Source organism: Bos grunniens, chromosome 15 (assembly GCF_055505025.1).
Source record: "Bos grunniens cultivar Pamir isolate PY7600 chromosome 15, Bosgru_T2T1.0, whole genome shotgun sequence".
NCBI classification, from domain to species: Eukaryota; Metazoa; Chordata; class Mammalia; order Artiodactyla; family Bovidae; genus Bos; species Bos grunniens.
Genome location: NC_141179.1, coordinates 74,899,310 through 74,912,362, shown reverse-complemented (window position 1 = coordinate 74,912,362; position 13,053 = coordinate 74,899,310). Strand labels below are relative to the sequence as shown.

The 13,053-nt window shown below is 43.7% G+C and overlaps 1 protein-coding gene across 17 annotated transcripts in view; it reads right to left on the bottom strand.

Annotated features, from left to right (window-relative positions):
- EXT2 (exostosin glycosyltransferase 2) overlaps positions 1 to 13,053 on the bottom strand; it is a 149,420-nt gene that overhangs the window by 1,542 nt on the left and 134,825 nt on the right. For 11 of the 17 annotated variants that reach the window (XM_086341228.1, XM_086341229.1, XM_086341220.1 and 8 more), the window contains 3 exons: positions 9,716 to 9,859; positions 7,375 to 7,503; positions 5,615 to 5,697 (listed from right to left, as the gene is read on the bottom strand). In XM_086341228.1, the coding sequence (XP_086197354.1) occupies positions 5,615 to 5,697; positions 7,375 to 7,503; positions 9,716 to 9,859 (356 nt within the window). Of the gene's footprint in view, positions 1 to 1,111; positions 1,651 to 5,614; positions 5,698 to 7,374; positions 7,504 to 7,825; positions 7,892 to 9,715; positions 9,860 to 13,053 lie in introns of those variants that run through there. The other 6 variants (XR_015142331.1, XR_015142332.1, XR_015142334.1 and 3 more) reach the window with 3 other exon arrangements.

The window sequence follows — 13,053 nt, the reverse complement described above, 5'->3', positions numbered from 1 at the left end:
GCAAAGACCGCTTTTGAAGTTAAGGGGACCTCAAGGATGGATTTCAGCGAGGTCAGTATTCTCTCTCCTCAGTCAGGCCCATGGCACCTGAGAACCGGTTCCCGGGGAAGGGCCAAATTTCAAGACACAGACAGCAAGGCTCTTCTGTTCTCGGAGAGACTATAAGCCTTGCTTCAAGCTATTTCAGTCCACAGCTTTTATTTGAGTCCTTTGAGCTTCAGCAAGAAACCAATTAATAAAGAAGCCAGTTATTGTCAATTCTTTTCTTGCACTTATTCTGCTGCTCAGAAGGTGTTACCATCTCACTGTGAGCTCTTCCAGCTAATAACATCACTGTGCCCACAGCCACAGAGCAGCGGCACCTACCATTTACGCTATGTTCCGGGCTGTGTTAAAAGTGCTTGGCGTGCACTAGTTACTCACGTCTCCCCTCACAACAAGCTCACGAGGCAGGCCTCCTATCCTTCCCACGGCACACTGGGGAGACAGAGGCACACCACAGGGAGACTCAGAGACAGGACCAAAGCCAAATAACCGGAAAGGGCAGAGCCAAATCCAGGCACTCTGGTTGCTGAGGCTGAAGTCTTCACTATGAGAGGAGACACATTTATTTATTATCATTATTCTAGGGTCCAAAGAGAGAAGCTGGAAATTAACAACTGTTAAGCACCTACTGAAAAAGTGAAAGCTGGTGGCACAGTCGTATCCGACTCTTTGCAATCCCATGGACTGTAGCCCTTCAGGCTTCTGGCTCCTCTGAACTTGGAATTCTCCAGGCAAGAGTACTGGAATGGGTTGCCATTTCCTATTAAGTGCCAGCTAATTTACATCCACGACCCAGTGATTCCTTTAAGTATCCCCCTCCATAAGCCCGAAGGTTTGTGTGGTTTGAGAGATTTGGGCTGAGAGAGGCTAAGGGACTCTCCCAAGGACCCTGAGCCGGAAGGTGGTGGAGCTGGGTTCAAACCCAGGCTTGTGTTGCTAAGAGAGGCCTGGGTCTTTCTATCACATTCTACAATGGCCCACAGATCACTGAGCTCCCCTCCTGTTGGCAGTCTTTCGAGACCCAGGAGGTCGCAGTCTCAGGTTCCAAAATGACAGGAGACTGGGGAAAAGACTGAGAGAGGTTTTAATAAAATGATAGGAAGCAAGCACCGGCCAACAGCTCTTCTCACCTTAAATTATGGGGTCAAGACAGCGGCAGACTAAGTCAAATCTCCCCAAGGTCTCACTTTTGACAGTTGTTCTGCCTGTAAACACGGACAGATTCTTGTAGTTTCCAGTGATTCTGCTTGTGGACTCCGGCCAGCAAAGCCCAGCCGTGCCCAGCATAGGGTGCCAGCGAGGATGGATGAAAGAAGACTCACGGCTCCTGGCAGGGGCTGGTGGCTCTACGGGCTCCTGGGGAGCACCGAGGACAACATCTCCTCTGTAACTAGACCGGCCGGCCGGGCCGGGCCACAGGCGAGAGGCCGCTGGGGCTCAGGCCAGCTCGGCTTGCTGACAGCTGCCCCTGGCTGACCTAGGCTACTGAGTCCTCCTTTCTCTCCACGCAGCCCACCCTGGAGAAGCGACTGCCATGCTGAATGGTACAAGTCCTCGACTGCCAGGTACCGACAGTGTCTCCTACCGTCATTTCATGCAGGGGACCTGGGGTGGGGAACAAGTTAGGGTAGATTATGAGTCAGGCTGGTTGCTGGTGGGTCTACCTGAGTTGTTCTCTTGGGGGTCCAGCTACTGTGTCAGTAACTGTTCCCCTAGCTTGGTTTTCTAACCAACAGATAGGCTAAGAACAGCCAATGTCTATCTCTGAAGTGCTGCAAGGGCTGGGGAGAAAAGACTAATGGCTTTCTGTTTTCCTTTCAAACTCATACTATTACCTAAAGTAACAAGGAGCTTGAGGGTCAGTGCTGGGGAAATTGGGAAGTGAACTAACCTTGCCAGGCCCCAGGGTACAGACTTTCCTAGCACTGATACAAAAATGCTCAATAAATATTTGTTGAATTCCTGAATGGATACAGTAATATGACAGTTAATGTATCTATTTTCAGAGATGAAATGATTGGAAGTTCAGGATAAGGTAAGTCAATTTCCTTAAGTCAGACAGCTAATAAATGGCTAATTCATAATTTGAACAAAGACTGACCTGAATCAAAATACAACGTTTGTTTCTTAAATCGGCATTGTTTGTCTGCCATATTGTCTCGACGTGGGTAAAGCTACTGGGCAAAAAGAAGTTACAAAATCTTCTTTTTCTTAAATTAACTAATAGCAGGACCTGGAAATGGAGGAAGGGCAGTTAAAGTACTCTCCTCCACAGCTGAGATTTCTGATCCCAGACCCCAAACATAAGAATAAATAAGCTTACTGAAGCACACAACTCAACACAAGATCAGAACGTACAGAGCGGTTAACTCTTCTCACCGTTTTGTGCAAAAATGCAGATTCCGCAAAGGGAACTATTTCGAAACAAGTGAACAATTCTGCAGTTGTAACTCCATCTCTTGGCCTATCCAGTAGGGCTTAAATCATACCCCCCTCCCACCCAACCTAAGTGTCTTATTTAATAATTCAGTCATTTAACCTTAATCCAAATAGTTTTGCTCGCAGTTTCCAATTAATTCAAGACCGATTTCCTTCTGTTCTCCATCGCATTTCTCCAAAGGGGAGCCTGCTGTCACTGACCCTGCGTCCTCACTGTCAGCTCCCATGCTACCGCCCTTCAGCCCCTCACCCTACGCATTACTTTTTCCAAAGTCTCCAATGCTGCTGGCACTGGAGACCCTGGTTCTCTCCTGGCCTCTCTCTAGTGCCTGCTTCTCTCTTTTCAATTACTCTGTCTCCTAACTGTCTGAATTTCTCAAGATTCTACCCATAGCTTTTCTTCAATCAGTTGTCATCTCTGGACGGATGCCTTCCAAATCTCCATCTTTGTTTTAATCTTTTTCTTAAGTCCTCGTTCTATATTTCCAACTGCTTGCTCTATATCTATATCTGCATATACAGAGGGTAAGAGCGCAAACGCACCTGCCTTATTGCTCTCCAACTTGACACACCATTAAAATCTCCTGGCCTCATTAATTACACTGTGAAAGCTACAACATCCATGTCCTCCCCTCCCCTACTTAGCATCCCTCCTAATCATATTATTTCCACCGTTAAAGGTACTACCATTCTTCCTATCTCAGTCAACTCCTCCAAGACCTCCCCACACCATTCAGCTGGACATCAAATGCTAGCACAGTCTCCTTTGGGAGAAAAAAGGAAAAAACCGTGTAATTTACTTCAACCCTTCCTCTCCACACTCAACTTAGTTCAAGCCTTCTAACTGTTCTTCTTTCTTCAATCTCACCCTTATTTCATTCTATGTACTCCTTCCAAATCAATCTTAAAACAATACTCTAATCAAACTACTTCCCTATTCAAAAACCTTCCATGGCTTACCTAGAGAAAAAAGCCCTTTGGCACTGACAGGCCAGGATGTTCTGCTCTAACAAAACTGGCTATCTTGACTGCTTGCCAAATGCACCTTGGACCATCCGGTTTCCCCTGCCGAGGATCTCCTCTTCCTGCCTGGAGCTGGAATCCTAGCAATCTTGGAAGGCTCACTTCAAGTGCCACCTCTTACAAAATCATTCATAATGACTAACCTAGTAAGAAGTCACTTTTCTTTCCTCTGACCAGTTACAACATTCTGAGCCTTCCTTTGACTTATCACATATAGCTTCGGATTAGGTTCGATACACACATACACATGTGTGTTATCTACTGTTGTTAATTATAAAAATCTGATAAAATCAAGCCTACCAACATCTGGGCAGTGCCTAGTCTATTTTCAAAACCCTTTTCCCGAGAGGAAGCTTCCACACTTCCCTTAGTTACTTACTTCAGTGTTAAATAATAATTATACCTAACTTAAATCTTTCTCATTGCATTTGTTATCTCAGTTTTTCAGCTTTAGCATGAACTTTAAGGCCAGTATTGGGTGAAATTTTCTAAATACAATTCTTCTTAGACCATAAAACCCCACCATGTAACTCAGCCCAATCAAACTAATTGCTTAATGCTATGAAATTCTCAACACAGAATGGGGGTAGGTTTAAGTAACAATTTCATGTGCTCTAACATGGCACCCCACTCCAGTACTCTTGCCTGGAAAATCCCATGGACAGAGAAGCCTGGTAGGCTGCAGTCCATGGGGTCGCGAAGAGTCGGACACGACTGAGCGACTTCACTTTCACGCATTGGAGGAGGAAATGGCAACCCACTCCAGTGTTCTTCCCTGGAGAATCCCAGGGACAGGGGAGCCTGGTGGGCTGCTGTCTATGGGGTTGCATAGAGTCGGACACAACTGAAGCGACTTAGCAGCAGCAGCCACAGAACTATAATTGGGGTCTCTTCCAAATGAGCTGTGTCAGGAATGTCACTGTCCTTGACTAGGTGATTACTTGATACCAGTGACAGATATTTCAAAGTCACAATAATATCGATAATTGTATCAATATTATTGTGATATATAATTATATATATATATTGTGATAATATATATAATATATATTGTGATATATAATAATATCGATAATGTCTATAATTTCATATTGACAGTTGGTAAAAGTCAAGTCATTTGGGTAAGATATTTACATATGAAAGAGATTATTTAGAGAGAATGTGTAAGAAGGAGTAAAGCATTATAGAAGGGTCCAGGCCAACTGAAACAGCCCCCTGTACAACGTCCTCCAGGCTTGAAGGACCCTGATGCAGCTGGTAGGGTTCAGAAATGAGTGCTGCACGCAGACGCATGAGACCCAGGGAGACCCGAACTAGATATCTCACTCTGACAGCTATCACAACATTCTCTGAATGCATTCTGGTCCCTTGACAAAAATGCCATTGGTTGCCAGAGCTCGCTGTCTTATGTAAGAGGCTGCCTTTTGGAAGAATTAGGTTTGATTCAGGAGATTTGAAGCTTGGGGCCTTTGGGACACAAGTGAGACGGTCTTGAGGGCAGACAGACATCTCCCACTTCCTTCATGCTCACCTACAAGGCCCTGTATTACATCCACAGAAATGGGTGCTCATTGGCTAAGTGACCGAATCAATATAAAGCAGGTATTTCAGAGCAGCCCTGCTTCGCTCTCTGAAATGTAAAGAGCTGTGCTTTCAATTCTGCTCTTGGTAGGTGTTTTAGTGTGTCCACAAAGGTAATCTGGCCTCTGGTGGGTTTGGTTTAATAATTGTCTCTAATCGAACTTTTACTGTAGCACAGAGATACTACCCTGAAAAACAACCCAGGATTTCCTTGGAATTAGCTCACTTCCACTTGAGTGACTGTGGATGGTTAACTGCTTAGTCCACATGGAGAATCTGGCTTCTGGAGCTTAAGGCCAGCTATATTTTTAAGACCCTTCCAGCCATTACAAATTGAGTGAATAGCATTCCAAATTAATTCTTTGGGTGACCTGGGCTTGAACTAACCCAATTCCCACGTGCAAAAGGAGGTGACTATGGCTACCAGCTGCTGTCCTTATATCTGCAACAAAGTCCCATAAACAGGCCCAAAGCAGGAAATGGGGATCAGAGGCCAGGGCAGACTTTTGTCTAGAGGCCCACTCACCTCTCCACCATGTGCGTCTGGTCGAGCGAAAGCCCATCAATGGCTGTGCATTCAGGACACTTGAATTTCTTTCGTGGTGTTACCTACCAGAGGAGCACAAAAATATACCCGGCGGTCAGTGCTAAGGACAATAAAACCATGCTTGTGATGCCACTCTGCATGCTTCTGTTCTGTAAGCTGAGATGCCTGCTCCCTCTCCAGGCGCACACACACACCCCTCACCGCTCCTCCGTTCAATTCTGTCTGGCTCGGCCAAGGCAGAACTCACAAGGGCCCAATAAAAGAGGCTTGGAGGGCTTTTGCCTTCTGTAACTGAAAAGAAGTGGTGATGACAAGCTCCTTAATTCCTGTTTAATGACTGTTTTCTCACTGCCAAGGTCCTTGTATAAACACCATTTGTTCTTGCAGCCATAAGGGCGATGAAATACAGCTTCCCATAACTTTCACCGTAACCTTAGTTCCAACAGGCGCTCTTTCTCCTTCCAGCTAATGGCAAAAGCTACGGGCGGCACCATACTCTTGAAGATGTCAGGTTATTTTGCAACCCCTTTAAGTCAGGAAAAAAATCCAGGGGTCCTTTGCCCTCTGAATCCTTTTCCCTGACTCTCCCCACCACCTTCCCCACACCTCAAACTTCGAATATTTTTCTAGCAAACTCAGGGAAGGCTGCTATCGTAACCCAGCGAAGATAAGTAAACAGTAGAGGGTGGGCGGGGAAGAAAGCTAAGACCCGGCTAAGCTGAGACTCGGCTAAGAAGTATACAGACTCGAGGAATTACTGTCCAGAGTAAAGGCACAGCTAAAGAATGTCTTGAAGAATGTCAAAAAATGAATTTGGAGATAAGAGGAGTTCTTTTAAAACTCGTCTTGCAATTTACATTCTTTAATTGTCCCTGCAGTGAGCTGTTCACTGAGCTATTTAGAGAGCCGAGGGATAGTGTAAAGACTGGATCAAGTCTGGACAGTGACTTTTCCTCTGTTCTCAGTCACTGCTTTAATCTGGCTTCTCTCATCAATTAATATTAATAGCATGAGCAATCATTCTGGAATGTCATACCACGTTTCCAATATAAGCTTCCAGTATAGGATTCTGGCCTAGAAGCATTGGCCATTTTTACATGTGGAATCTAATCCAGAAAGAAAAAAAGGTCAAGATGACTCCACTGATATAAAGAAGTATACTTTTTCTACATTTATAGGGCCCTGATTTGGGCAAGACCTACATTTTAGGAATAGACATCTATTATAGAAACAAAGATCCCCACATGATCTTTACATACTCTCTGCTTTTAATATGCTATGGGAAAGGTTCTTTTAAAAATTGATAATCACTGTCTTAAAACAGTGTTTAGGACAACTACCAGTATAATTGGACAAAGTATACTATCTTTTCAACATTTATTTTAAAAAAATCAGCTACCTTAAGAAAGACATAATTGCATTCTTTACAAGAACTAGATTCCAAATCAGTGTTGAGAATAAAATTACATTTTTGAAACAAACACAATTTGTAGATTAACCATTATAGACTTACTTTCTGATCCTGGTACTTAAAAAACTATAACTAAAGAAATTTTATATAACAAAAGAAAATACGTTGAGCTTCAATTTCACAATGTGAAATATCCATCATAGAATATTAAAGCTAAAAGGCAGCTGAAAGTTCATCTATTCCAAGTTTCATTTATAGCTATGAACACTTTGGAGACTCAGAAAGGTGCCCAAGATGTGCCCCAGAGCTGGCCATAGATGCCTCCTACCTTGATGACAGCTTTCCCTGTGACGTTAGCCACCAGGAAATTCATGGCAATGTCTTCACAGTTCATATGAGCATCCACCCAGTTCTTGATGTCCCCAGGCATCTTGTAGGTATACAGGTAATTAAAATACTGCCAGGTGAGACAAAAGAGGAGACATATTCAAATAGCAGTTCCCTATGGCTGATATACAAAGAGCAACTGAGCCATGACAGGGGGACAAGCTTTCCCTCATAAGATGAGTCACAATGTTGGATCAATACAAAGGCCAAGGGAAGTATTAGAATGCTTTTGGTCAGGTGACCAACTGTCTTTAACACTGTCATTCTTTAAAAAATCACCTATTGTAAGCAGAGGAACATACGGTACAGTATGAAGTCCCTGTAAGATGCAGGCCCTTTGGACTGATTAACAGATGTGTTTAATAAACATCGTTCAGAGACACACTACATACTGAGCTTTACTGAATCCTTCCCTCTGAGTCACAGTGCTCCGCCGTTTTTCATCTTCTTCCCATGGACTGCAGATAGCAACAGAGATATATTGATGGTGGACTGACATTGCAGACATGTTCTTTGTTAAAGTAAAACAAAAATGAGGCAATTCCAAAACTACCATAACCTACATGTATGAAATAATACAGAAATTTGTGGTAAATACAGAAATACATCTGCCAAAAAGGCATTTATCAGTCTATCATAGCCCCAAGAATTATAAACCTTATATATTTATTTATGCTTTGCTAAGGAAAAAAAACTCATTTCTGGATCGAGAGCCCTGAAAAATATGAGGGCAGCAGTGCTGAGATCACAACATGCAGCCGATATAAATACAGTGAAGTCAACTTAACTGCACTGGGCTGAACCCATCTTTCTCCTGACATCAATTCCTTATGCCACTGCTGACAAATGACGAGTCATTACTGTTCAATTAAGCCACACACTCCCAGGGAGCACTCCACCACCAAACATAATATTCTAAAGCCCAATGTATACCCTTCAATCTCTCCCTTTAATAAAAAAGAGTCAAAAACATAAAGCAACAATTCTCAGAAGGAATACAAAAGGCTAAATACACAAAAGGAATCGCAAACCCCACGTGATCAAAGTGAAATCAATAAAATCAATTTTCACTTAGCAAAATAGCTAAGTTTGATTTTTTTAAAAAATGTATTTCATGCAAGAAAGAGTATGGTGAGAATGTAAACTGGCACAAACGATACTGAGAACCTACAAATATATACAACAAAGCCTCCCCAAAATGTTTATAATTCTTCTAGGAATCTATCATAAAGATCATAAGTATAGGCAGTTATGAAAATGGATACTGATCATTATTTAAGGATTTGATACAAAGCATTATCTAGCAAAAAAAAATTAGATATAACCTAAATATCTGGGAGTTGGTGATGGACAGGGAGGCCTGGCACGCTGTGATTCATGGAGTCACAAAGAGTCAGACACAACTGAGCGACTGAACTGAACTGAAATATCCAATAACAGAGAAACAGCTGTATATGATCTATGGAATATTAATATAATGGTATATTAGCAATTATGTTAAGTAGAGGTTGTTTATAAAGAAATGTTAATGACATAAGGAAAAAACTCATAATACATGCAAAAAAGCTAATGAGAATATTTATGACTGTATGTGTGAATCAATAAATAAAAAAGACAAATTGGAAAAAACACCTAAATAATAATACTGTGTTGGCCAAAAAGTTCATTCATTATTTTCCATAAGATTTACAGAAAAATATGAATGGACTTTTTGGCCAACCCAGTAGTTTCTCTACCATTAGTTCTATGATCAAGAAGGCAATGGCACCCCACTCCAGTACTCTTGCCTGGAAAATCCCATGGATAGAGGAGCCTGGTAGGCTGCAGTCCATGGGGTCGCTAAGAGTCGGACACGACTGAGCGACTTCACTTTCACTTTTCCTTTCATGCATTGGAGAAGGAAATGGCAACCCACTCCAGTGTTCTTGCCTGGAGAATCCCAGGGACAGGGGAGTCTGGTGGGCTGCTGTCTATGGGGTCGCACAGAGTTGGACACGACTGAAGCGACTTAGCAGCAGTAGCAGCAGCAATCCTATGATAGAACTTTAAGTGATTTTTCTTATACAATAAATTTGTTCCATATTTGAGCATGTAATACTTTAATAATTAGAAAAATAACTTTATTATTTTTTTTAAATCACACAGCATGGCCTTCCTAAGCTCTCTGAACAGAACATTTTCCCTAAACTTGGCGAAATTTAGTTTCGGCGAAACAAAATGAGTATCATGCTCTCATGTTCGTCAGCTCGGCCCCACTTGCTTCAGGCTCGTCCCCACCTTACCTTGTGGTAAAAGGCTGCCCCCGTGAGCACCATGGACACCTCATTGGTCCACTCAGACTCATACTTCCACTTATTCATCTCATGGTCCCAGAGATGCAGGCGACCCGGGTAACCCACCAACCGGTCAGGAAATTCTCGCCAGACCTGAGGACAGAAACACATCAGCAATCAATCCCCAGTTCAGACAATAAGCAAGTACAGTGCTCAGCTCTTTAAATGACAGAATCCCTGCATTCAAATCTTCACAAACTAAGAGCAGAATGGGCTTCTGAAGAAATTCGATCCAACAGGTGCTAGTTCTTCTGCCAACATTCAAAGATAAATGTTGATTCTAATTTCCTCTAAAACTTTCGGGTTTGTATTTGGAAATTTCAAGTAATGTAGACTAACAGTTTCTTGAATTGCGCCAAGGTATGTAATCTCTCAACAGGCGATTAGTGAAATAGGTTCCACTCTTAATGAACGCACAAATGAAGTATAAATGAAACCATGATTTATGGTAAATTTTGATGATTGTGGAAACTTACAAAGTCTCTGCTTCTGAAAAAGAAAAAAAACCTATCTGGAGCACAAAGACATTTTTTACGATCTTTTGGAAGCCTTAGGCATAGAGATGTTGCCTGATTTTACTGAAAACAAAAATTTTATTTCCACATTTGGAAAGGCTCTGAGATATAGTTTTGTTAAACAGAATTGGTATACAAGGGTGGGGTACATCCAGTACTTTCCTCCATGTATTTCCATACAATTTCCTTAGCCTTTAAACTACTAACCATTAGTGAATACTGACAATTTACCAGCTGTCCTGGAGCCTCTGCTCAGCACCACGGAGTCCTCATCCTCGCCCAGACCTCTACACAGTGGAGTTCCTGAGGGCCTAGTCCCGGAGAGTTTCCTCTTAAACTCTCCCCACAAGCAACATCTAGCTTCAGTCTTTTTAAATACCATCTAGACTCTGAAGACCTCTAAATGCAGGTCTGGCCCTGAATGTTTCTGATACAACCAACTACTTACTTAATACCTTCAGCTGGATTAACAACAGGCACCTCAGACTTAATATGTCCGAAGCATGACTCTTGATTCCACAGCCTGGGAAAAGCCATCCTCTCAGTCTTTCCTGCCTCAGTAAACTATCTGGGCCAGCCTTTCCTCCTTCTTTCCTCTCTCTCCACACCCAGTCCTCTAGCAGCTGCTGCTGACTCTACTTCTGACGCCCTCCTACTGCTTCTGCTACACTGTCCCCAGCTCAAACCACCGTCATTCCCGGGTCACTGTGGATTCCCGGGTCACTGCAGCAGGCTTCCAGTCTGTGTGCTTCCACCCCCGCCCTTCCAAACCATCATTTACAGAGCCTCCCCAAAAGGACTATTTCTAAAAGAAGAGTAGGGTATGCTTTACAGGGTAATTCAACCAGCGGTGCCATCCTATTAATTTATATATATATTCATTATCTATCTACCCACATGTATCTAAGTCTTATGGTCATGCATGCTACAGCACCCAGAGGCTTGCCCCACCAGGGAGGATGCGTCACTGCTTTCCCAAAGTCAGCATGCTAGGACCCCCCGCCTGCCCACACCTTTCAGGTGGTACAGTGGTAAAGAATCCACCTGCCAATGCAGGAGACGCAAGAGATGCAGGTTTGATTCCTGAGTCAGGAAGATCCCCTGAAGTAGGAAATGGCAACCCACTCCAGTATTCTTGCCTGGAAAAATCCATGGACAGAGGAGCCTGGTGAGCTACAGTCCTTGGGGTCGCAAAGAGTCAGACATGACTGAGCAACCGAGCACAGGGCTGCTTTAAAACATAAAGTGGGTGGCTTAAAACAACAGAAATCTAGAAATCAGAAGTCAAAGTGCTGGTGGGGCCATCTCACCCGGGGAAAGGATCCTGCCTGCCTCCCCCCGGCTCCTGGCGGGTGGCTGTCAATCTCCGGCATTCCTTGGCTTGTAGACGCACCACTCCAAACCTCTGTCTTCACAGGGACTTCTTCTCTGAGTGTGTGCCTCTGTGTCCGAATTTCTCCTTTTTATAAGGATTCCAGATAAACTGGATTAGGGCCCACCCTAACAATCTCACTTTAACTTGATTACCTCTGAAAAGACCCTATTTCCAGTAAGGTTACTAAGGATTAGGATTTCAGCTTTTTGAAGTGAAGAAGTGAAGTTGCTCAGTCATGTCCAACTCTTAGCGACCCCCTGGACTGCAGCCTACCAGGCTCCTCCGTCCATGGGGTTTTCCAGGCAAGAGTACTGGAGTGGGGTGCCACTGTTTTCTCCAGAGGATCTTCCCCACCCAGGGATTGAACCTGGGTCTCCCACAGTGTAGGCAGATGCTTTACTGTCTGAGCCACCAGGGAAGACTTTTGGTGAAAGGTAAAGGGAATACCTTTTTTAGGCATGTTCAATCCATAACATCCCCTTCGACAAGAGCGTTAAAAAATGCTCCACCCATAAAACAAAACAAAAGATGGCTTCCTCTTAAGAATAATACGCTAACTCCTCCGCATGTTCTAAACAGCCTTCCTCCCTCCAGCCTCTCTCTTACCACGTTCTCGACGAGTCAGGGGCTTCCCTGTCCTTCAACCGTGACTAGACCTTAAGGCCTCTGCACCTGCTATTTCTCAGATGGGCTGTTCCCCTAGCTCTTCAAAAGGCTGGTTCCTGCCCATCAGTCACGTCTCTAGTTAACTATCACCTACTCTGACAGGCCTTTCCAGACCCTCCCATCCAAGGTAAACGCCATCCCAGACCAGCCATTCTTCATTAGACCCCTCACTCCATGCTCTTCTGCATCAAACTTCCATTTCATGAAACTGCACTGGTTATTTATCATCTATTTTTTTTATTATCTCTTTTCCTCCTGCAGAGTTTAAACTCCATGAGGACAGAGGTTCACGGTGGCATTCCAAGTACAGAGCGCATGACAGCCTTCCACGCACACCTGCTGAAGGCACGGACGGACAGGCAAAACCTCAGCAGGAAAAAGCTGAGCAGGAAAGAAGGGGACCAAAGCCCCTTCCTGTTTTCTTCACAGCCAGAGCTAGTACACTTCTTCATTCAGAAAGGAGGCCTGCAACAGTACTGATCACCAGTCATCGTTCGTAATAACGTGATAGCCTTTGTGTGAGAAGACCACAGTAACAACTCACCATCGCTAAAGCACGTGTTTTAAATCGCTTTTCCAGGAGCAGGTAAGGGACATTTGCTGAGTCATTACACTCTCTTGCCCAGTCTTTGTGATCGTCTATCTGCTTTCATGGGATGTCTGACTGGGATCTTGAACGTGGTCTGGAATGGCGGAAAGAGGTTTCCTTTGTGTGGAACCAGCTCACCTAA